General features: G+C 32.6%; 1 protein-coding gene across 1 annotated transcript in view; it reads right to left on the reverse strand.

The window, feature by feature from the left end:
* Positions 1-6,938: 6,938 nt before the first annotated feature.
* The window catches only part of LOC134700137 (uncharacterized), a 93,781-nt gene continuing 72,972 nt past the window's right edge, over positions 6,939-27,747 (reverse strand). Inside the window, exons 7-9 of the mRNA XM_063561536.1 lie at positions 16,408-16,691; positions 14,950-14,992; positions 6,939-7,428 (exon numbers count right to left, since the gene is read on the reverse strand). Coding sequence (XP_063417606.1) covers positions 7,142-7,428; positions 14,950-14,992; positions 16,408-16,691 — 614 coding nt within the window. The 3' untranslated portion in view covers positions 6,939-7,141. The remainder of the gene's footprint in view (positions 7,429-14,949; positions 14,993-16,407; positions 16,692-27,747) is intronic.

Below are 27,747 nucleotides of genomic sequence, written 5' to 3' on the forward strand. Positions count from 1 at the left end.
TTTCTAAAATTTCGATTAAATAAGGTGAAGTTTAACATCAAATTAGAAATGTGAACTGGGTATATAGATGCACTAGGTAGGGATGTCAACATGCATATACAATGTATAAGTAAACTATACCTATGGCTGCATTGTTCACTAGTTAATGTTAATCATTGAAAATTTAATCTTCATCAACCTGAACAAGTATTAAGATGTATTTTGAAATAATGAGAAGTTCAAAGGATTCTCTGACCTACTTTGATAAACATCCCTGATTCTGATTATATTGTTGTTCATATCTCAGGTATTGTAAAATGTTGGATTATTTTCTTTTGCATTGAAATTTTTTACCCTGGCTTCAGTAAGTGCTGTAAGTGATAGTAGTGCTACATATTAAGAATATTCTATATTAATAATTTAAATTATTAATGATGACATCATGACTATGGGAACTTTTTAAATTTTAGATGATCTATCATGCTTTTAGTTTACATTGTTGTAGGCATAGCATTAAATCAGTGTCATCCTAAATGGCTGAACTAGAAAAATATTGCCAGTACATGTACATGAACATGTAAGGCTTCAGTTACACAGGTTTTGTTAAGCAGAAACCATGAAAACTTTAAATCAAAATTTAAAGAAAATGGATTAAATCAACACTTTCTTAATTATAAATCCTACATGAATATTAATTCAATATTCTATGTATATTCCCCTCTAGAACATACATTCAGGTTAATTTCCTATAACCTTTTTAAACTCTGTGTTCAGTTACAATGATTCATATTAACACTTTTATGCCCATTCTGACTACAATCTGATATTACTTTTAAACTAATATTGAATGGAAGTTAGAAAAAACCCTGAGGTGAATCACACAACTTCAAAATCTTTCTTTTAAATAAATGTATGGTCCCTGCATGAGCTGGATATTTTCTAATTTTTGTATGCATTTTCAGAGTTTTGTTTCCAAACTTTGGCTTTGAGTTTTCCTGTTGAAGTTTCTATTAGACAGGAATTTTAAATGCCTGAAATTTTTAATTTTTTATTTACCTTTACATTACCATCATAATCATTAGTTGATTACTAAGTATGCTTAAATAAATAAGAAATATGGCCAAAAAGATATGAAATTGTGACATGTCTTCTTTAATTTTTGCAAAATAGCCTGACTGGGAATGGAAGAAAATGAATGATTATAAATAACCCTATTCTGTTGAATACAGTATTCCAGAAGTAGATAATACACAAAAACGCCAGCAACTTCATGGGTAAATGACTGATTTGTTTGTCAACTTGCTGGGATTTTTAGTATCAGTATTATCACCTGATGAAGTTGTGCAGTTAATTAGGTGGACACCTTTCTATGTTTGGAGTAACTTACTGTCTTTACCCATTCTATTCAGGCAAGTTACCATGGGTTAATTCAACATGTATATCAACCATATGCAGGCATTCACTCATATAAAAATTAAAAACACAAAAATACCGAACTCCGAGGAAAATTCAAAAAGGAAAATCAAAAATCAAAAGGCAAAATCAAAAGTCCAAACACATCAAACGAATGGGTAACAACTGTCATATTCCTGACTTGGTACAGGCATTTTCTAATGTAGAAAATGGTGGATTGAACCTGGTTTTATAGCTATATATAATTGATATTATAGGTAATGGAATCAATTAACATGTTAAAAAATTTCCTTAAAGTATTCATTTAGATTTCAGAAATTATTTTGAGATGCAACGTCTTAGTTTTGTAAGTTATTAATATTATTTTCACTATGAAGTGCCAAAGAATATAAACTAATGTACCCAGTATCCTGTACTGATGTTACTGTTAGTTATGTTATCCATTAAATGTATTGCAGTAGAAGGACGTTCCTTGTTTATATGCTTTCATTACCATCCAGACTTTGGATATTACTATAAAGTTTATTTGCTCAATTTTTGTATTGTTTTTGCTAGCCTAATTGCCATGGTCAAGGGGTTTATCTCAATATTTCATTTGTGCTGTTCCTATAGCAATAAGCAGTAAAAGTTTATGATAAAGACAATAAGAATTTGTGTAAGCAATAGTATTCAATAGTCTGATAAAACTCTTTGTTTTTCAATTATTGAGTACATGAAGTGCAAGTTTAATTGACATAATCATTCAAATGCAATTGGTTGTTTGAAAATTTGGACTTATTAATTTTTTTTTACATTATCAAAATTTCTTATTTGCCATATAATGGTCATAAATTTGTAATTTTTATACAAAATGATACCCATTGTTGCTATTACACTATTGGAAAAGTAGGATTAGATTTGTTGAAACAAAACCCTTGATTCCAATTCATTTTCTTGTCCCTCTATGATACTAATGCATTTACAAAACTGAAAGTGCTGAATGATGTATTACATGTATTTGTTTTTATTAAATGCTTATAAAGATAGATTGAAGTTTATCGTAAATCTGGTAAACCATTTAGTTTGTGTTGATGGATGATACTTGGTAATGTCTGTGAAATTTATTATAAGGTCATAATCCACTACCAGTTAATTAAAAAAAATAACATAGGAGACATACTTATCACAATGCAATCAAATCTTTTTCATGTGTCTCTTCAAATCAACATATTTTCCTTTATACTTGATGAATGGAGGGTATAGTTTCTGGATGACATCTGCTTCTATGCTCAGTAAACTGGCTTCTATATTCACAAAACACACAAAGGATCATGCATGACCAGTTGGATAAATATTAACAATAACTCTTTTAAAGGTCGATGCCAATGCTGGTGGAGTTTTTATTTCCTGAAGTTATCACCAGCCCAGTAGTCAGAATTTTTGTGTTGACATGAATTATCATTGATATGGTCATACCAGAGCACCTGAGATCACCCTAGTTTTTGGTGGGGTTCGTGCTTCTTAATCTTGTGTTGTCTATGATGTGTCTTGTGTACTATTTTATGTCTGTTTATCTTTGTTTTTAGCCATGGCGTTGTCAGTTAAATTTCTATCAAAGAGTTTGAATGTCCTTCTGGTATCTTTAGCATCTCTTTCATAAGAATGAATTAACTGTTTACAAAACTTTTTTTAAATAACTAAGGCGTTTCTACCTGAGGAATATATTATCATAGCTGTATTTGGCAAAACTTTTAGATTTTTTTTGGTGCTCTCTACAACTTCCTACTTTATTCGGCCTTTTTAACTTTTTTTTTTATTTGAGCGTCACTGATGAGCATTTGTGGACGAAACCCATGTCTGGCGCAAATACAAAATTTCAATTATAGTATCAATGAAGAGTTTATTAAATAAATTTTCCTACATTGTTTAAGCAAAGCATTTCTTGGGCAATAACAAGAAAAAAAGAGCATATAAGGATAAGATTTACAGAACCTATTATCAACTTGTCTTAACCTATTCAAGACATATACCCAGACAGATATATACAAACAATCATCATCTTAGATAAACATGATACATTAACCATAGTTGAGATACAGTAGAAGGTAAAAGTAGTTTACATTTGCTCCGATACTGATTTACTCAAAAGAGTTTGTTTTCATTTGCGTTTGCTCGATTATTTTATTGTATATTAATATTAGTTGAAAAAAAGTAAAATCACAAAAATACTGAACTCCGAGGAAAATTCAATACGGAAAGTCCCTAATCAAATGGTAAAATCAGATAATAAAACACATCAAACGAATGGACAACTGTCATATTCCTGACTTGGTACAGGCATTTTCAAATGTAGAAATTGGTGGATTGAACCTGGTTTTATAGCACTAAACCTCTCACTTGTATGACAGTCTCATCAGATTCCATTATGTTTACAACGATGCGTGAATATAAACTTGATCAGTTTATAATATAAACAATAGAAAATATAATATACAGCTACTATACACATCAATAATTGTACTTTTCTAAATTCTGATATATTAGTTTCTCACTGGAAACTATTATCAAATATTTACGACAAAAGAGGCGGTTTTAGGTTCCAATTTGTTAAATATCTATTTTGGACGTGAATGTTCCATGGTCCCTGCTTAGAGAGTATATATTTCTTATGCCTGTGTCTGAGGTGACGTTTATCATAAATGAACATTAAATTTAATGAATTTCGTGCCTTTTGTTTTGAAGAATTAATGATTATAATGCGTAGAAATGTTAGGACAACAAAAATGGCAGCAGTTTTTTGAAAGGGACTCTTAAAGAATATATAAATTCAGCTAGTGCTGGAATTAGAATTTCAGATTTTTATATTTTATTCATCATCACAGAATTGTATATTCTATGTGTAGCTGGTAATATATCAAGTCGGGAGTTTTCTTTACACAATTTACTAAAACTCATTATTAGATCAAACATTCTTATTAAGGATTTTGCCTGAACCTATAGAGTTCACAGTAAAACGGGGTATTATATCTCAATTTAAACGATGCTGTAACGTATTATGTTGTATATAAATCACGATCCTCTAAGTTGAGTTTTTATAACGTATTGACACTAAATCCGATGAATGTGTTATGATTGATAATCTATTTAGAGTGGTAATTATTTATTTATCAATTGTTTGGCTTTAAACACGGTTTAGTAACCAGTAGTTCTCGGATTTCGGTTGTATGTTTTTTCTTTTTTCAAGTTAGGTGGGGTCTTTTTCTTTGTATCAATCTGTAGAGTTAAACCATTTCCATATCATTTTCAGATTGTTCTTGTGTTGTGGTACTTCATTCTCTGAAATTAGTACTAACAAATCTTTTGATTTTTTTACCGTTCCATTGTTAAATTGAAACGGTGACATACGCTATAGAGATATTACTTTGGGATACCATACGGCATATTTTGTTAATAGGGAACAAAAAAATAAAACATGGTACACAGAGGAACAAGTAAACTGTTTGCTGGAGTTTCTTATTTACAACATATTTATGACTGGAGGTAGACTTTTTCAACAAATTCTCGGAATGCTTTTGGGAACAAACTATAAGCCTCTTCTTGCCGATCTCTTTTTTTCATGTGAGTTCCTTCATCCACGTGTCAAAAAAATAAGACCAAAGAAGCCTCTTCATTTAATTTCACATTCAGATATATTGATGATGTTCTTTCCATTAACAATCGATACTTTTCTGATTGGGTTCCATTAATATATCTTCCAGAACTATGACAAACGAGACGAGTTCCCCCACCTTAGTAGTTATATACAAACTTCACTAACTGATACGGTATTCCAGAGCTTGCAGCTGCTACTCAGACTTTGTAAAACGTCAACAGTGAGCAGAAGTTGACGAACAAGTGGTCTGTCAAAGAACGTCTTTTCATATTTAAAAACAAAATCTTCGGAAGACCTTGTTGATAAATATTCCGCACCAACTTCACTAATAAAACACGATGGTCTTGAAATAGAAAATGAAAGTGTATTAACTTGACATATCAACGATATAAGGATGAGGCTTTGCCGAGCTTTTTCCTGGTTTCGGGCCGATTCCTTATATTGTTGATATGTCAAGTCAATACACTATTATTGTCTTTATACTACAAGCTAGAAAAAAAACCATTTTGATTTGTTGCTGATTGTGTCATTGTTATTTATTTATTTAAATATTGGAGAGAAATCCCCATTCAAAAAGGCCTCATATTTCTAATAATTGCGCTATGATAAATGTTTGAATTTTTGTCTTTAGTTTTGGCTTATGTGCATGCCTATATGCCTTTTTTTGTTTCTCTGTTGAACTATTTTGTTTATGTTTCACAGTGATTAAGATTGTAACAGGATGTTTACTGCGGTACCCCTATTTTTGACATTTTTACGTATTATGTCTCACACATCGTTGTCAAGTTAAATGGATTTTATTTGACTGTCATACACTCGAGAGGTTTAGCTAGCTATAAAACCAGGTTTAATCAACCATTTTCTAATTAAGAAAATGTCTGTAGCAAGTCAGGAATATGACAATTGTTATCCATTCGTTTGATGTGTTTCAAATTTTGATTTAATGTTATTTTACTTTATACCAACAAATGTTCGATGCGAAGCAAAGAGCAAGAGTTGGTTTTCAAGTTAAAGCAAACTTGTTATTCCTCACATAACTTTGTTATACCGAAAAAAAACACAATTTAAAATTAAATATGCATATACTAGTATAAATACGATGTATCAGAAGATATTTATTTGTCTTAATATTATTTGTAAATATTTTATCTTTAACAATAAAAAAAAAACCCTAGAGATCCGTGTCCTACAAATGTCCTACTTACATAAGAATATATATCGTCAACCAAAGTACCCACAAATTCCGGGAAAACCACCTATACCATATATGTGTTATGTTGACAAGTAGTATATGCATATTTATTTTTGATTTTTGTTTGTTCGGTATAACAAATACAAATAACGCGCCCGAACTGACCGACTTGTTTATTCAAAACATTCGGAAAAAACCCAACAACAGGTTATTAAGCAAACGAGTTTATTTTACTTTCAGCTATAAAAAGGTTGCCCTGTCACTTAATAAGCTACATTTAAACGAAACTAGCATCTCATATATCAATGTGTGCCTGGGATTTAGGATAATACCGCAACTAAAAGATCTCCTTCATATTTTGATTGTATGCTCGATGTTGACACAGATGGAAGACCTTAAACTGGGCGAGGTAATTTGTAAAAACAAATTATAGGAAGATTCCACAAGAAGAATTAGTTTTTTTTTATTTATAGAAAATGGCCCTTTCTAACAAGATCATTTAAACGATGATTCAGGTTCCCAATATGTTTAAGTAATGTTCGGATACATTTAAAAAAAATAATTATAATCAATAAATGATTTGATCGTGGGTAACGACTATTGCCTACAATTTTTATTTCTATAATTTAATCGTTTTGTCTTTTGTTTAACCTTACAATTCGATAAAGTCCAAGCAACATAATAGTCAAACACATCACTGTTATTCAATGAAAAATAAGCATGAAAAATGTTCGAAAGGTATGGTTTTAAAACTATTTGCCAGGGTAATAATCTTTGAAACAATTGATTGGCAACTAGTTCATGTTTTCATGTAAATATTCTGACATATCATCAAGTGGACATTGTCTCACTATAAACATGGATAAACATTAATGTATTTAAAGTTCAAAGAGAAGATTACTGTTCTTTGTATTATCTTCTATTCCTTAGAATGATATGTTCTTCAGGCAACCTATTTTCCCAATTCTATGTAAAGCCTTGATAAGGTCTTTTACTGTTGGTTTAGGAAATTTTGTTTGACTCCAAAATTGCAGTATGACTTTGTTCTGTTGCACTAATTTTCCTTTGTGTTCGTATTGAATTCCCTGGATCACAGTGCTGTCCAATCCGAGTTCTATACCAAGTTGCATACCACTATTTCCAATAATATGGGTAGACAAATTCTGCAATGTATAGTTCGATGGTACTGTGTTCGTCGTATTTTCTTGAATACCTAGAGAAGTAAGAATAAGCTTTAAAGATAACTTCACACAGATTTTTAAAAAATACGCTTGAATTGTAAAATTTAACATCGATGAAGGGCTTTTCACTGTAACAATTAATCTAGTAGTCGCCCTGAGTTATAATTTCCACATTTTCTACGCAATATTTTTAAACTTTGAGTTTCCTTTACAATGAGGATTAATATGCTATGCTGTATTTAACTGTTTCGACTTAGCTAAATGTGTTTTTCCAAGATTCAATCATTGATTCTAATCTTCGAATTAAAGATGCCACAAAGACGAGGAGGTCTACAGTGGACTGTGAAATCGTTAATATTTGTTGGATACTAATTTTCTTGGATTTCGTGGGTACAGGGGAATCATGAATTTAAATGTTCCATTATTAATTTTCTAAAGGAATGTCTGCTGACTCGCAAAACCACGAAATTAAATATTGACGAATATGCAAGTTTACCTCAATCCACTAAAAAATGGTACCAACGAAAATAAATGAATCCAGAGTATGGTAAATGTTTGCATTGAAAATCTATGCAAATCACAGATTTCAGATTATTTATGATCAATTTCCCATTCTACAGTAGTCAAATGTCATATGTTTAAACCTGAAATATAACTGTTGCTTCGAATATATAGACCTGGTCACGTTTCGGCTATGTCATGGACAAATAAATACTGTTCACACAAAGACTACTGGTTTTTTACGGGTTCCAACGTTTACTCATCAATAAACTAGTTCTTTTACGTTTGTTGATACTCTAATGCAATTTGCTATTTTCGAAAGTATAAAAATAGGATTGAAAATGATTAAAGTCACAAGGGTTCGTACCGAAAAAAGACCAGGTGCTTCAACAGGAAATCAAAACAACATGTCAGCATGTCTTGTTCACAACTTTGATGTCATACCTGGGCTAAAAGTGCTGATTTAGGATTTATCGATTCAGATTTTTCCTGAAATAAGGGGAAGTAAAAATCAAATCAAATTTCAGTTTCATCCTTTTACCACGGAAAGATGATATCAAATAGGGGGAAAGTGAGAATTGTCTTTAAGATTTTCAAAGTTTCTACTAAACAATTCTTGAAACGATTAGTCATTACTTACAGTCTGGCCGACTTCTTAGTCAGCATAATCTTTGCTCACTGTTCACTGACATATGCCATTTCCAATGATGTTATGTACATCGATTTTGGGGTCATGTTTAAAAAACGTCATGAGGTCACTTTTTAGCAAAATTGACTGGCTTATGTTAAACATTAAAATTGTGCTTAGATCATAATTGCTTTAAAATGTGTGAATCTTATATTGGCATATTCAGTATAGTCCTATTGCAATTGTTTCAGAAATAAATAGGCAGGTCATTAAACTAGAGGCTCTAAAGAGCCTGTGTCGCTCACCTTGGTCTTACCGTCTATGTGGATATTAAACAAAGGAAGCAGATGGATTCATGACAAAATTGTGTTTTGGTGATGGTGATGTGTTTCTGCATCTTACTTTACTGAACATTCTTGCTGCTAACAATTATCTCTTTCTATAATGAACTTGGCCCAGTAGTTTCAGTGGAAAGTGTTAGTAAAAATTTACAAATTTTATGAAAATTGTTAAAAATTGACCATAAAGAACAATAACTCCTTAGGTGGGCAATTGACCATTTCGGTCATGTTGACTTATTTGTAAATCTTACTTTGCTGAACATTATTGCTGTTTACAGTTTATCTCTATCTGTAATAATATTCAAGATAATAACCCAAAACAGTAAAATTTCCTTAAAATTACCAATTCAGGGGCAGCAATCCAACAACGGGTTGTCCGATTCATCTGAAAATTTCAGGGCAGATAGATCTGGACCTGATAAACAATTGTACCCCATGTCAGATTTGCTTTCAATGCTTTGGTTTTTGAGTTATAAGCCAAAAACTGCGTTTTACCCCTATGTTCTATTTTTAGCCATGGTGGCCATCTTGGTTGGTTTGGCGGGTCACGTCACACATTTTTTTAACAAGATACCCCAATGATGATTGTGGTCAAGTTGAGATTAATTTGGGCAAGCAGTTTCAGGGAAGATTTTTGTAAAAGATATAAAATTTACGAAAATGGTTAAAAATTGATTTTAAAGGGCAATAACTTCTAAAGGGGTCAACTGACCATTTTGGTCATGTTGACTTATTTGTAAATCTTACTTTTCTGAACATTATTGCTGTTTACAGTTTATCTCTATCTATAATAATATTCAAAGTAATAACCAAAAACAGCAAAATTTTCTTAAAATTATCAATGCAGGAACAGCAACCCTACAACAAATTGTCCGATTCATCTGAAAATTTCAGGGCAGATAGATTTTGATCTGATAAACAATTTTACCCCATGTCAGATTTGCTCTAAATGCTTTGGTTTTTGAGTTATAAGCCAAAAACTGCCTTTTGCCCCTATGTTCTATTTTTAGCAATGGCGGCCATTTTGATTGGTTTGGCGGGTCACGCCACACATTTTTAAAACTATATACCCCAATGATGATTGTGGTCAAGTTTGGATTATTTTGGCCAAGCAGTTTCAGAGGAGAAGATTTTTGTAAAATATATATAAAATTTACGAAAATGGTTAAAAATTGACATGAAAGGGCGATAACTCCTAAAGGGGTCAACTGACCATTTTGCTCATGTTAACTTATTTGTAAATCTTACTTTTCTGAACATTATTGCTGTTTACAGTTTATCTCTATCTGTAATAATATTCAAGATAATAACCAAAAACAGCAAAATTTCCCTAAAATTACCCATTCAGGGGCAGCAATCCAACAACGGGTTGTCCGATTCATCTGAAAATTTCAGGGCAGATAGATCTGGACCTGATAAACAATTGTACCCCATGTCAGATTTGCTTTCAATGCTTTGGTTTTTGAGTTATAAGCCAAAAACTGCGTTTTACCCCTATGTTCTATTTTTAGCCATGGTGGCCATCTTGGTTGGTTTGGCGGGTCACGTCACACATTTTTTTAACAAGATACCCCAATGATGATTGTGGTCAAGTTGAGATTAATTTGGGCAAGCAGTTTCAGAGAAGATTTTTGTAAAAGATATATAAAATTTACGAAAATGGTTAAAAATTGATTTTAAAGGGCAATAACTTCTAAAGGGGTCAACTGACCATTTTGGTCATGTTGACTTATTTGTAAATCTTACTTTTCTGAACATTATTGCTGTTTACAGTTTATCTCTATCTATAATAATATTCAAAGTAATAACCAAAAACAGCAAAATTTTCTTAAAATTATCAATGCAGGAACAGCAACCCTACAACAAATTGTCCGAGTCATCTGAAAATTTCAGGGCAGATATATTTTGATCTGATAAACAATTTTACCCCATGTCAGATTTGCTCTAAATGCTTTGGTTTTTGAGTTATAAGCCAAAAACTGCCTTTTGCCCCTATGTTCTATTTTTAGCAATGGTGGCCATTTTGATTGGTTTGGCGGGTCACGCCACACATTTTTTAAACTATATACCCCAATGATGATTGTGGTCAAGTTTGGATTATTTTGGCCAAGCAGTTTCAGAGGAGAAGATTTTTGTAAAATATATATAAAATTTACGAAAATGGTTAAAAATTGACATTAAAGGGCGATAACTCCTAAAGGGGTCAACTGACCATTTTGCTCATGTTAACTTATTTGTAAATCTTACTTTGCTGAACATTATTGCTGTTTACAGTTTATCTCTATCTATAATAATATTAAAGATAATAACCAAAAACAGCAAAATTTCCCTAAAATTACCCATTCAGGGGCAGCAACCCAACAATGGGTTGTCCAATTCATCTGAAAATTTCAGGGCAGGTAGATGTTGACCTGATAAACAATTTTACCCCATGTCAGATTTGCTCTAAATGCTTTGGTTATTGAGTTATAAGCCAAAAACTACATTTTACCCCTATGTTCTATTTTTAGCCATGGCTGCCATGTTTTTTGATTAAATGGGAATTAAAACACAAACTTTATTTTAGATACCCTAGGAATCAATCAGATGAAGTTTGGTTCGAATTGGTTCAGTAGTTTCAGAGGGGAAGATTGTTGTAAAAGATCATTGAGATTTATAAAAAATGGCTAAAAATTGACTATAAAGGGCAATAACTCCTAAAGAGGTCAACTAACCATTTAGGTCATGTTGACTTATTTGTAAATCTTACTTTGCTTACTTTGCTGAACATTATTGCTGTTTACAGTCTTGGTTGGTTTGGCGGGTCACGCCACACATTTATAAACTAGATACCCCAATGATGATTGTGGCCAAGTTTGGTTTAATTTGGCCCGGTAGTGTCAGAGGAGATGATTTTTGTAAAAGTTAACGACGACGCGGGACGACGACGCCGGACGCCAAGTGATGAGAAAAGCTCACATGGTCCTTTGGGCCAGGTGAGCTTAAAATGAACATAACCTAATAGACAGACAGGTGTCTATATAATATGTCCAGCAACGTTTCTTTTGATTAATATAATATAACTTTATTGACCTATCGCAGAAATATTAATTCACTAATATATACAGTTGTTTCTACCAAAATTTATCATTAATTGGTAAAACATTGTCAACCAGGCCAGGGGAGTCTAGGCAGACAATAAATATTTTCAATGATAGAGACAGTGGTGTTGCAATCTCTATGTCTCCATTGGCGTTCTTTCAAAAAATCATGTCAGATATCTAACATGTAGCATGACCGCACATATTCAGTGTAATATGACAAATAGTATATACTGAAAAGTACAGAAAAGTCAGAAATATTAATTATTCCATATTTTATACAGACTCGACGACGCAGTCTCGAGTCTTAAAGTCGCTATTCAAATAAGACGCCAATATAGTTTTTCTTCAAAGAAGGAAACAGTTAAAGTTATTCTTGTATTATTTACTTGATTTACCAATAGTAAAGAAACTGTTATTATTAACGATTCTTTAGATGTAGGAAGATGTGGTGTGAGTGCCAATGAGACAACTCTCCATCTAAATAACAATTTAAAAATTAAACCATTATAGGTTAAAGTACGGCCTTCAACACGGAGCCTTGGCTCACACCGAACAACAAGCTATAAAGGGCCCCAAAATTACTAGTGTAAAACCATTCAAACGGGAAAACCAACTGTCTAATCTATATAAACAAAACGAGAAACGAGAAACACGTATATATTACATAAACAAACGACAACTGCTGTACATCAGATTCCTGACTTAGGACAGGTGCAAACATTTGCAGCATATATATAACGAAGTCGAATATTCACAAAAAGTACAGTATTACCCGGAGTCGCAACTTATACATTTGAGAATAGTTAGTATATATAGTAATATAGTAGTGGTAAATTGGAGTGAAAAGTCGACATAACTTATATAATTATAGAGATTTCTATAATTACTTGTTAATAAGATTGTTTATTAAATACATGTGTATATAGAACTTGACCAGAGTACTCACTAGCTTGCATACTAAGTGTTATTTATTGTGTTGATCTAATGTAAAAAGAGATACAATATTGAAATTGTCTGAATTACATAATCTATAACTGATCATAGTAACACTTCGTTAAATCATTAATTTTAAACGAATTATTTATTTCTGTCTTCTGAAACAACGCATCTTTAAACATACCAATTGGATTACGGGGTTGAGATGACCCAAGGGAGAGGTCATTTGAAATAGTATCTATTGTCGAGTATTAGTTTGTTTGGCGGATTGTCTAGTTTTGCCAGTGGGTCAGAGTTTCACTTCAGGGTAACGAAAACGCTATAGCAACACCGAGCGGAAACGTTACATTACTACCACTGGGCTGATGCCTCTGCTGGTGGACTTTAAGTCCCCGAGGGTATCACCAGCCCAGTAGCCAGTACTTCGGTACTGCCATGAAAATACGGATTTGTTTTGTGTTATTAAAAAAAAAATTTTGTGTTACAAAATGTTAGAAATTATTATAAATTAAGGAATGTATCTCCCTCATGCAAAGCTCTGATTCCTTTCACGGATTTGGCTATACTTTTTGGACCTGTTGGATTATACTGCTCTTCATCTTTTATATAAGCTTTGGATTTCAAATATTTTGACATGAATATCAATAATGTGGTCATTTTTACATATTTCCTGTTACAAAACTTTGAATTTTTCGAAAAACTAAGAATTTTCTTATCCCAGGCATAGATTACCTGAGCCGTATTTGGCACAACTATTTGGAATTTTGAATCCTCAATGCTCTTCAACTTTTTACTTGTTTGGCTTAATAAATATTTTGATATGAGCGTCACTGATGAGTCTTGTGTAGACGAAACGCGCGTCTGGCGTACTAAATTAGAATCCTGGTACCTTTGATAACTATTTACACCACTGGGTCGATGCCACTGTTGGTGGACGTTACGTCCCCGAGGGTATCACCAGCCAAGTAGTCAACACTTCGGTGTTGACATGAATATCAATAATGTGGTCATTTTTACATATTTCCTGTTACAAAACTTTGAATTTTTCGAAAAACTAAGGATTTTCTTATCCCAGGCATAGATTACCTGAGCCGTATTTGGCACAACTATTTGGAATTTTGGATCCTCAATGCTCTTCAACTTTTGACTTGTTTGGCTTAATAAATATTTTGATATGAGCGTCACTGATGAGTCTTGTGTAGACGAAACGCGCGTCTGGCGTACTAAATTAGAATCCTGGTACCTTTGATAACTATTTACACCTCTGGGTCGATGCCACTACTGGTGGACGTTTCGTCCTCGAGGGTATCACCAGCCCAGTAGTCAACACTTCGGTGCTGACATGAATATCAATAATGTGGTCATTTTTACATATTTCCTGTTACAAAACTTTGAATTTTTCGAAAAACTAAGGATTTTCTTATCCCAGGAATAGATTACCTTATCCGTATTTGGCACAACTATTTGGAATTTTGGATCCTCAATGCTCAACTTTTCACTTGTTTGGCTTAATACACATTTTGATATGAGCGTCACTGATGACTCTTGTGTAGATGAAACGCGCGTCTGGCGTACTACATTATAACCCTGGTACCTTTGATAACTATTTACAACACTGGGTCGATGCAACTGCTAGTGGACGTTTCGTCCCCGAGGGTATCACCAGCCCAGTAGTCAACACTTCGGTGTTGACATGAATATCAATAATGTGGTCATTTTACAAATTTCCTGTTACAAAACTTAGAATTTTTCGAAAAACTAAGGATTTTCTTATCCCAGGCATTGATTACCTGAGCCGTATTTGGCACAACTATTTGGAATTTTGGATCCTCAATGCCCTTCAACTTTTTACTTGTTTGGCTTAATAAATATTTTGATATGATCGTCACTGATGAGTCTTGTGTAGACGAAACGCGCGTCTGGCGTACTAAATTATAATCCTGGTACCTTTGATAACCATTGACCAATATCATCACTGAAGAGACATGTATTGTCGAAATGCGCATCTGGTGCAGGAAAATTGGTACCGTTAATGTTATCATGAAAATTACAATTTTTACTTACTAAACCTTTTAAGTATGTCGTCAACATCTACATCCCTAAATATCTGAAATTGTAAATAAGAATTTGACTTTATATAATTGCGGTAATTGTATAAAGTGTATTCTCTGTTTACTTCAAATAAGCGCTAACGCTTATTACATCGGTATGCTTAATTTTAAGTTTTTAATGAATCAATTAGATATAAACGTAAGCAATTATTTTCAGATTACTTTTCGCACATAATGATAGAACTATGCACAGTTCGCTTATAAAGTTTTAAATCATCAAGAACCAATGTTTCAACTTTCTCAGACAAAGTTAACCTTAGATGGATTTGGCTGTTACTTTTAGGTCCTGTTTGGTCATGTAGCTCAGTACTACGGTACGGACATATTATAAAAACATGTATAACAAAAATATTGTATTCATGTGTATATTCAATAAGGTAAATCCATAATAACTGACAAAATGAAACGTTATTAGGTATGGAACAACTGAAAAACAATAGTCATATTCCTAACTTGGTACATGCATTTTCCGACTAAGAATTAATCTAACAAAGATGCCAAAGAAAAAAAAAAGGTTTTATTGGATAGTAAATATGACAAAGTCACCAACTAACACAATTTTCAAAAAATGGTTCGTTTCTAAAGTTATGAAATGATTAATGAAGTAAATATATCATCGAATGAAAGTCAAAGTGATAAACATTAATTTTGAATTAATTTCATCTTTACACATCTAACAAAATACCGATAGATACTGTTAGCAGTAATAGAAACAACTGACAAACTATTTAATAAAATTGAGAATGGAAATGGGGAATGTGTCAAAGAGACAACAAACCGACCATAGAATAGACAACCGCAGAAGGTCACTAACAGGTCTGCAATTTAGCGAGTATTTAAAGAATTAAACATAATATATGATTCGTTAAAATGTTCAAACAAAATTTCAATGAACTTCCAAATTAGTCATTTTTGAAGAAATACGGGTGTGTCGAGAGGGTAAGCGTCTCTTGCTTTTCATACAGGATCAATTAATTTAATCGCGATTGTTGAATACATGTATAATAATGCTGACACATGTCTATGTCTTGGTTATAGTTCAGGAATAAATGTTTATAAATATATCAAATAGTGAGACCTTGTTATTGTATGTAATTGTTATTAACTCGAAGCCATACAACCAGATTCAACCCACTATGTATCTGAAAATCCCCTGTACTAAGTCAGGAATATGTTAGTTGTTATAAAAAAAAAAGTCAGTGTCTACGTATGCTGTGGTTTTATTTAGTTGTAGTTCAGTGTTTATCTGTTGTTTCGTTGTTTTCCTCTTATAATTGATGTGTTCCCCTCAGTTTTAGTTTGTAACACAGATTTCTTTTCGCTTAATTGATTTATGCCTATTGAACAGCGGTATTTTAACAGTTGCCTTAATATATTAAGCCTACTATCTAATCAATATATAGCGATATACCTCACAAAGTAAATGCTTGTCAAGGTTAATTGCAGCAAACGCATCTTCGATGATCCTGAAAGACGAATCTATTGTTCGCTGCTTCCATTTCATCATAACTGTAAATTTGAAGTCGTTTTCGTGAATAGCGGGAGAATTGAACTGATCCTCTACTTCCTCCCAGACTCTTACTTCTAATCCAAGCATAACTAATAATTGTCGACAACTTTCAGTTTCTAAATTTGATGCTAGTCTTCTAATGTGTTTGTCAGAAGGAGATTGCTCCATTTCTAATCTGTTAAGTCCTGTTTATATTAAAGTAAATATACACATTATCAACAATTTGTTTGTCAATATTGTATTAATAATGTGCCTTATGACTTTACAGTATAATATAATACAACTTTACAGGAACATATCTAACTGTGTGTATATCTAAACGTATGAAATTTATCATCTAAGAGAAAACAATTCATTAAATACACTTATGTGCAGCATAGGTGACTTTATGGCACAAATAAAGACTGTAAATTTTAATTGTATCCCAACTATGTACTGGCTTCCGAAGCTGCACACAAAACCTTACAAATATAGATTTGTTTCATCTTCTAGCCATTGTTCAACTACTAAATTGTCTGTTTTACTTACTAGTACACTTGGTACAATAAAAAACCTGATAATAAATTGTTCAAATAAGGTCGTTGAAAATAGTGGAATTAATTACTTTTGGAGTGTCAAAAACTCGTTGTAAGTACTTGATAAATTGCATGCATATATTGGTGATTTTGAATCTGTTCAAAGTTTTGATTTTTCTACCCTATATACCACTTTGCCTCATATTCTTATTAAGAAAAAAATCACATCCCTAATTAACTGGGCATTTAAAAAGTCGGAATGCGAGTACATATGTTCAAACTCTTTTAGATCATTTTTTAGTAGCAATAAACAAAAGAACTATGTCAATCGGACATGCTTTGATACTACTAGTATTTATGCGCTTGAGTTTTTACTTGATAACATTTTTGTTCGCTTTGGAGATTCCGTATATCTTCAAGTTATTGGAATTCCAATGGGAATTAATTGTGCACCACTTATTGCGGACCTGTTTTTGTATTGTTATGAGTTACAATTTATGAATAAAATTAGCAAAGACCCATCAAAACAACATTTGATACAAAAATTTAACAATACTTTTAGATATTTGGATGATATATTGGCTCTCAATAATGACGACTTCGGTATGTTTACTAAAGAAAGTTATTCTGTAGAACTTACTTTGAATAAAGCTACCGATAACAATGACCACTGCCCTTTCCTCGATTTTGATATCTATATCATAAACGGTAAGCTTAATACAAAAATTTATGATAAAAGAGATGATTTTTCATTTCCTATTGTTAATTATCCATTTTTAGATGGTGATGTTCCCTTGTCACCATCTTATGGTGTTTATATATCTCAACTTGCACGATTCGCTCGTGTATGTAACAACGTATTAGATTTTAGCGAGAGAAATGTATGTATTACTGAAAAATTATTACACCAGGGTTTTCGATATCACAAACTGGTCAAAACATTTACTAAATTTTATCACCGGTATAAGGAAATAATTCGTAAATATAACTCAACATGCAGACATCTTATACGTTCAGGTATTTCACATCCAATTTTTTATGGAAATATTCTTTATAAAGCTAAAAAATGTTAGTATTCTCCTCAGAAACTAACAAAACCTTTAAATAGACTTATTAGAAGGGGATATAGTTACGATACTGTTGTCAGGTCATTAAAGATTGCATATTTTGGCTTTATTAATGATTCACTGATAGGGTCTTTGCATCGGAACTAAACACATTTATTGCTAAAAAAACAGTTGTTGGCATGACACGGGTTTTGTCTTCTCATATATTATGATAGTATGATACTAAACTTCTAACGGGAGGGATTGTGCCTGATATTCATATGATGAAGACATAATCTTTCAATCAGTTTAATTGAGGTCTGGAGCTGGCATGTCAGTTAACTGCTAGTAGTCTGTTGTTTTTTATGTATTATTGTAATTTTATTTATTTTCTTTTGTTACATCTTTTGACATCGGACTCGGACTTCTCTTGAACTGAATTTTAATGAGCGTATTGTTATTCTTTTACTTTTCTACATTGGCTAGAGGGTTAGGGGGAGGGTTGAGATCTCATAAACATGTTTAACCCCGCCGCAATTTTGCGCCTGTCCCAAGTCAGGAGCCTCTGGCCTTTGTTAGTCTTGTATGATTTTAAATTTTAGTATCTTGTGTATAATTCGGAGTTTTGTATGACGTCCATTATCACTGTACTATTATGCATATTTTTAGGGGCCAGCTGAAGGACGCCTACGGGTGCGGGAATTCTCGCTACATTGAAGACCCATTGGTTGCCTTCGGCTGTTGTCTGCTCTATGGTCGGGTGGTTGTCGCTTTGACATATTCACCTTTTCCTTTCTCAATTTTATTGTGTTATCATGTTCTGTAAATTTTTAGAAATATGTAAAAATAGTTAAGTAGGTACATATGTTATTATCTGACTTGAAACTCTTTGGAATTCTTTAATTGAAAGGGGGCACTGCTACAAGCACATGTTTGAATATCCAGCCTCTTTTCCAAATTGCTGCCGAAGGAGAAACAAGTACAGAAATTTGGTGACATTCGTTTTCATAAAATATTTTTATCTAAGCATGCCTTTAAACACACTCATACTAGGTCATTCCATTTGCCATCGGCTTCACAACTACCTGAAAGCAGGACACGATCATAGACACCATTTAGACTTTAATTTGACAAAAACTTCAAATGTGGAGTTGCATGGCGTAGGAGGAAGAACTATTCATAAAATGATGAAGTTCGACTTGGGCATAGTTAAACTTATTAAACCCGATTGTGTTGTTCTACTAGCTGGTGGTAACGATGTAGTAGAGAACACGTCGGTTGAGGAAGTGGCATATAAAATGATAAGTTTTTGTTCGATCCTGATAACTACGTATGGCGTGCGACGAGTGGTAATATGTGCCATCATGCCACGCTTCCCACGGGATAATTTCAGATTAATGAAAGATAGCGTCAGAGATAGAGAATACAAGAATATGTATTTCGAAAAAGCACAAAAAATAAATAACATTATAAAAATCGAGGTTGAAAAATCATCGAAATTTATCTTTTGGGATCATAACAAAAGATTTTCCTTCGACACCACACATAAAAATTCATGCAAAGATAAATTTAATTCCGATGGAGTACATCTGAATACAAAAGGTCAATACCATTTATACAAGTCAGTAAGATGAGCAGTTATCTATGCCTGCAAAGAGATTAAATCAGAAAACGGAAATTAACACGTATCTGAACCGCATTTGAATTTTTTTTAATATGGGGACGAAGTCCCCAATAACAGTAGAAAATTCAATAAAAAAAAAAAATCTGGAAAATTTCCCGAATTTTTCATTGTACTAATGAACTCAAAATCGTTCAATTTTTTTTTTTTCGTGTTTTGAAATCCCGGACCTGCGCAGAATTCTACAATATACTTCCCTCTTCCGGTCTCGCTTGTATGAATCTTTGAGGAAAATATATATTTATCAGTCTAGTATGAATAGGAAGGAACGCAATACCAATTTCATTTTTCATTTTTTACCTGATGATAGCGTTTCTTTGTTTACATTGCATATGACGTCATAACTTAAATAACGTCACAACAAAAAATCCTAATAACAGAACCAAAATCGGAAACGTTACGGTATTACCGTTTCTTTTTTTTAACAAATATTTAAGCAGATCGAGACATATAATACATATAATAGTATTTTATGTCTCTGATTTAAGTTACAAAAAAATAATTCATACAGACTTCGTCCCCATTTACAAGTAATGTCTGCTTCATATTATTTTTTAAACTTCCGGTGGATACTCGCAACAGAATGACAATCAACATTATGATGCATAATCATGTTTCGAGTAGTACTTACCATATATAAATACACGTTAACACACACATTTACATATCAAACCCACATATAACTGTTTTGATTGATATCAGATTACACACCACATTATTACCAGTCTTGACTTTTATACCAATGATAGTAAACGTACATGTAGGTCATGCATAGAATTTATGTCTTAACTAAATTTATTATTGAGTAACCAATAGAAAATTATATATATATATATATATTTTTTTTTACAGCAGAATACTTTTTACATCTAACAAAAACAATTTGAACTAGGGAGTATCTCCAGATTTAATTGTTTAAACAGATTAACATGAATATAAATCAGGCTGAAATACAAAGAAAAACAAATAGACAAATTAAATAAAACTAAATAGGCCTATTATAAATAAAAAAATAATATATTGGAAGTATCGTATTAATTTTGCATTAGTATATTCTAGACAATGCCTCCCAAAAGACAAGCCTCGTTTGGAGTGGCAAGTGACATTAAGAAAATGAAGACGGCTGCCCAGAGAAAGCAAAATTTAACTGGGAGGCCAAGTGGGCCTTCAAATCCTCCAAATAATTCACCAGTTATGTCCCCAGATGTCATGGAGGATTAACCAATCGTGTCACAGAATGGTAGCTAGCCGTATGGAAAGGAGAATGGAGAAATTTTCGACAAGATAGCTTCAAAAAATAATGGCAATTCAGACGTTCAGGAGGCTGAAGTACAACATCATGTGGAAAATCTGAACAGAAATATACAAGGTAATGGAGAGCAAAACAATGACAATAACATTGTAGTTGTCAGTCCAGAGGTTCTGGCTGTACAACTAGCCGTTGACAAACAAATCATTGGGGGTCAATCAGCCTTTGTAACTTGCTCCCTCAAACCTGGGGGAAACATACCAGATAAAATTAAACAACAAATCTAGGCGGGACAATACATCAACTTCCATGCCCTAATAGAAAATGATGAGACAAAATACAGATTACAACTGGTTCATGGGGCGCACAACCCTGAATTGTCCATTACTGAAGAACAGAACAAGAAAACATTAACTCTAAACCAATGGCTATCAGCCTGGAACAAATTCACGGTTATAATTTGCACTAAAAATCCTAAATTAGGGTTCGTAATTCCCCACCACATGGAAATAATCCTGTAAATGTCACGAGAAGGGGGGGAACTGGCAATTGTATGATATAGAATTTAGGAAACTAATAGAAAGAGGAGAAGCGCAATGGGGGTGTACACACCTAGAACTGTATATGAGAGCTAAACTACAAGAAAACCTGAAAACTGGGAATGACAATAACAAAAGTGGAAATACTCGCTGGCCAGTTGGAGTATGTTTTTCTTTTCAAAAGGGGTTAGGGTGCAAAGTTTTAGCACAGATGTTTTAACTGCACTTTTAACCACTCATTTTCAGCATGTAAAAAACCGGTTCGGCTACCCTACAAGTTCACACAAAACAGTAACAACATAAAAAGATACAAGGTGGGAATAACCAGCCCTTTCGTGGTCCCTCCGTATCTAAGAACAGAGACGACACCTCTTCCCCAAAGACAGAAAAGACTGTCCCCACTAGAAAATGAGGTTAAATATAATTTTCATAGCAATACACCAGTCAAGGTTGATAGGCTCGGATATTGGTTAAAAGGGTATAATATAAAAATGTACAATTATTTGGTTAACGGCTTTAAATTTGGATTCGATGTTGGATTCAGAGGTTCCGTTAATCATAATACAGTTGATAATTTATTATCAGCAAAGACAAAACCGGAGATTGTGAGACAAAAAATTCAAAATGAAATTAATGCGAATAGACTTGTTGGCACTTGATGTAAAACCTTTTACAAAAATGCAATTATCTCCTTTGGGAATAGCAGAAAAGAAAACGCCTAAACATATAGAATGATCCACCACTTATCCTTCCCTGAAGGCTCATCAATCAATGACAATATACCACAAGTCAGTTGCAGTGTACAGTATGCTTCCATTCAGGACGCAATAGAACTGATTAAGACAGTAGGAAGAACAAGTTTTTGTGCAAAAACCGACATATCCAGTGCATTTAGAATTATAAACATAACAGAATCACATTACAACCTATTTGGCTTCATGTGGGAGGGGAAATACTATTACGATAAAAATCTACAAATGGGTTGTAGTTCTAGTTGTCAAATATTTGAGAAATTTAGCTCAGCAATTGAATGGATCGCAAGAAATAAATTACTTATTACACATGGTGCATATTTTAGATGATTTCATGATAGTCGATAAAACCGAAGATGGGTGTAAGAAAAATTTAAAACGTTTTCTTGCAATTTGTAAAGATATGGGCATACCAATTTCTAAGGAAAAAACATTCCAGCTATCCCAAGTCATGAGTTTTGTTGGTTACGAAATAGGCACTAAGTTGATGGAAGTAAGACTTCCCATTGATAAGCTCGATAAATGCAACAATATTATAACTGTGGTGTTACAAAAGGAAAAAATTACATTGAGGGAACTTCAATTTATCATTGGTACACTCAACTTTGCTTGTGCAGTTGTCATCCCAGGAAGGGCATTCCTCAGAAGACTTATAGACTTAACAATAGGGGTAAAAAAATCCTTCCATAGAATACGAATGACAAAATCAGTTCAGCAAGATCTAAATACATGGCAAAATTTTTTAAGGAATTTGACGAGAAGTCATTGATTTTATCAGATCGTTGGTTAACATCTGATCAACTGCATTTGTTTATAGATGCATCCGGTACATTAGGTTATGGTGCTTTGTTTGGTGCACAGTGGTTCTTAGGCAAATGGGACACAACATGGCAAAAGCAAAATATTGCCTTTTTAGATCTATATCCCATAGTCTTGGCAGTCGAAATATGGGGACACCAAATTAAAAACCAATGCATATATTTTCATACAGACATTATAGCTTTAGTGTCTGTAATCAATAAACAAACATCTAAAAATGCGTTAGTCATGTTTCGTATAAGGAGACTAGTTCTACACTGCTTAAGAAACAATGTGAACTTTAAGGCAAAACACATATATGGTTCAAAAAATGTATTGGCAGAAGCACTTTCTCGTCAACAGGTACAGACATTTCATCGGTTAGCACCATGGGCAGACACTGTTTCCAAATCAGTTCCAAATCTACCAGATTTGCCAAGCTACAGGAACCCTTGAATCAAATTTTTAACAACATTTTATCCGACTCCTCACAAAACACTTATGGAAGAGCATTTATACACTATATTTCTAAATGGAAAACAATTCCATTTAGAAATAGCTAAAAATAAAAATGACAATAATTGTGCATTAACAGCACTTACAAACTACTTAACTTTGAGAAATAACACAACAGGTCCAATATTTCTCAACTCCAGTGGAGAAGCTGTTTCTATACAATTATTTCAACATGCTTTGAATGATGCTTTAAACTTTTGTGGGCTCAGCAGAGCATATTACAAACCTCATAGTTTTAGGATAGGCTTTGCCACCGACGCAAGTGCAAAAGGATTGTCCACATAAACCATTAGAACTTTAGGTAGATGGAAATCCGATGCATTCAAATTGAACATTAGCCTATCAGGTCAAATTTCTAACCTTTAGTCATTTTATCTGTACCACAACTGATCATGTAATGACATATTTTAGAGAATGAATTGCTGCGTTTATTATTTTATATTTTGTACAGGGCTTGTTGGTCACAGCTCATTACTTATCGCATAAAGAATAACAGTTCACGTTATATGGAAACAGTGGACAAACGAGAAAGGTGAATTATGACGCTCATACAAGCTGACACAAGGACAACCTAAAACCAGGAATCCATCTGTTTACTGAGAGGCTGTTGACAGAACACAGCTTGCCAGAACTGTTATATTAAAATCTCCCATTGCATTAATTTATATGAGACAGTAAAGGAAATACAGTTATTTATAATGTTATTGTAGTATAATTTGATTGTTGTGTCTCTTTAGTAAAAGTTATATTGTATCAAGTAGATGCATTGTTAGGACACAATGTCGATAAATTGTGATTTGGTAAAATTTTAGATTGTATCGAGTAGATGCATCGTTAAGACACAGTGTCTGTAAATGGTGTCTTTTTCATGATAATTAAATCGTATCAAGTAGATACATTGTTAGGACACAATGTATGTAAACTGTGTCTTTTTTGGATAATTAATTTGTATCAAGTAGATACATTGTAAGGACACAGTGTCTGTAAATTGTGTCTCTAATGCTCTTCAACTTTGTATTTAATTGGCTTTTTAACTATTTTGATCTGAGCGTCACTGATGAGTCTTATGTAGTCCAAACGCGCGTCTGGCGTATAAAATTATAATCCTGGTAGTTTTGATAACTATTTAGTTATTTTCAGTTTGTATCAAGTAGATAAATTGCTAGGACACACTGTTTGTAAATTGTGTCTTTTTAGTTAATTCAGTTTGTATCAAGTAGATACATTGTTAGGACACAATGTCTGTAAATTGTGTCTTTTTAGTATAATTTAGTTTGTATCAAGTGATACATTGTTATGACACAGTGTCTGTAAATTGTGTCTTTTTAGTATAATTTAGTTGTATCAAGTAATACATCGTTATGACACAGTGTCTGTAAATTGTGTCTTTTTAGTTTATTTTGAATTGTATCAGTAGATGCATTGATAGGACACAATGTCTGTAAATTGTGTCTTTTAGGATAGGGCATTCGTGTGATTCAATGCCTGTATATAGAGTAGTAAGTTTTATCATTTGCATATGTAGGATGAAAGATGATGCAGGTTTCCTTTAGGGCAGCGTATTCAGCTCAGTAAGAGCTGCATACGTCATGGCGGTATCTGCTCTCAAAAGTTGAGATGTTACACTATTATTAACAAATTTATAGTCAAGGGGAGATAACTCTAAATTAATTGACTTTTCAAAAAATTTAATTTCAATAATTGGTGACATTTGTCTTGTTATTATGACACAATATGCTCATTGGTTCAGACTGTAATGAAAGTATTGTATATTAAATTCATAATTGGTACTTATAATTGTAGTGTATGCATATTTTATACATGTATCTTTTGATATGATTGATTTTGAAACATAAACCGTCACATCTGTGGCCTGCATCATCATAATATGTGTTAGTTGTTATTTTGACTTTAGAGGACCATAAATTATTATTAATCATACTATTTTTGTAATTTCGTATTTTTCAATAATCATGAACCAAAATCGTTGAAGATTTCATCGAACAATAAAAAGTCAAATGACAAAAATACCGTGATCCGAGGAAAATTTAAAACGGACATTCCCCAATCAAATGACAAAATCCAAATCTCAAACACACCAAATGAATCGCTAAAAACTGTCATAGTTGTGACTTGGTGCAGGTATTTTCTAATGTAGAAAATGGTTTAGTAAATCTCGTTTTATACAAAGCTTAACCTTTCATTTGTATGACATTTGTATGACAGTCGCATAAAATACCATTGACAATGGTGTGTGAAAACAACAAACAGACACAAAGGGTAAAAATTACAAAAATAGGGATACAGCTGTCACCATTGTGTTAATATGTTAATCAATATAAAAACATAAAAATATGTTAACAAAGAAACACAAAAAAGCAGATTTACAAAGCACATAAGCAAAAATCAAAGACAAGAAGCATCATCGTCGTTACAGCAATAATGTTTAACTGACTGAAAATGATAACCTAGAAATCAATGAATGTGTGTGAGAAAATTTTAAATCATTAAGCTTTTGCATGAATAATTGTTCAGGTTATTTGAGCCAAAGCGGCCCGTATTTAATGTCTTTTTATTCTTTTATTGTCTCAAAACGAATAACTCATTATATTCAGTTGGATTTATTTAGTATACTAGTAACATATATAAACTACTTAAAACATCATGAAAAGTATGTGACCAAGTTTTGTATTGAACTGCCGCGTGAAGGTTTATGCAAAATAAAATCTTTCTTCAAAAGAATATATGTTTACCGTAAAAAGAAATTGTACGTCAAAGTAGTTTCTATCCACATTTTGCAAAACAATACCCAAAACGGATTCACACCCATAGTTACTCGTTTTCCTGATATGTATTAGTGTCCAATCTTTTTTTTCTCGATATCTCACAAATTAAGGATCATAACTCCTGAATGGTAAAAGTGACAATCGTCAATATTAAGCTTGACCTCAATTTTGTCATCAGTAACAAAATATTAAAATTTGAAACGCTTTTGTTGAACGGTTATTGAGTAACAGCACAGAGAGGACTGGAAATACAGTTTTTTACATTTTTTTGGCAGATCCTTGATATTCGGTGTTTATAAAAGTAACTTTTCAGAATTGAGGTGAAGTAGATCTAGACTAGTCTACTATCGTAGATTATATATTGAATTGTTGTTATAGTGTTTACTTCGTATGGCTGTCCACATATACTTTAATTGCATTATATCAAATATTTTGCTTTTAAAATAAAAGGCTTGAATTCTTTTAAAATTATTTGTATTAAGTAATTATATAAGTTGCATTTCAGATTCTTGTACAACTTAATTTATCTATGTTGAATCAAACTATTTAGTTGAAATCCCAATACGTCCCCTTTTTCCATTTCCTACCAAGAAAATAATGAAATTTTACGTTTAGCCTCCTTCATACTGACATTCGAAACAGGGGTATATTAAACATTTTTTTTATTTGTACAATGAAATGTTCAATATATTTGATGAAAAGCAAGCACATAAAAATCGTTCAATAGAAACAAAATAAAATGCATCTATCTATGCATGTAAAAAATAATGAAAACGTTTTGGAAGTGTCAGTAGTTAGATTGAGACAAAAAGGTTAGATTTAATATTACAACTACTAAAGTTATTAAATCAAGAGTTCTTTGTGATCAAGTTAAAAGTTTCCTAGATGCCGACACGAGGTGGCTGACTTTTATCGAATTTCAGTTTAACAGACGACGACAGATGTTTTTCATTGTCGTAGCCATAATCCCGTCATCCTCCTCGTTTGTGATCTACCATATAAGACATGATGCACAGAATCAGATCACCCGCCAAGATAAACTAATAAAGTTAGTTTTTATGTTATGTTTTGTTAACTATAAATTGTCGTTTTTCTTTCCTTTCAATGGCATTGTTGTAGTATTTTCTACTTATGAGTTTAAATATCCCTTTTGTATTTTTGTATATATTCTAGACATTCTACCCTTGTTATTCCTAGTAATGTTAATTATAAGTGATTGTTAAGTTAAATTAAGATAGTCGTTGATAATATACTGAACGGCTTTAGAAACGCAACACTCGTTTTGTTGATTTTTTTTACCAAATCATGTTTGATTCTCTTATAGCTTCTGTCCATGCTTATCATACTTCTTTCTCCTTA

The sequence above is a fragment of the Mytilus trossulus genome, chromosome 1, assembly GCF_036588685.1.
Source record: "Mytilus trossulus isolate FHL-02 chromosome 1, PNRI_Mtr1.1.1.hap1, whole genome shotgun sequence".
Lineage (NCBI taxonomy): Eukaryota > Metazoa > Mollusca > Bivalvia > Mytilida > Mytilidae > Mytilus > Mytilus trossulus.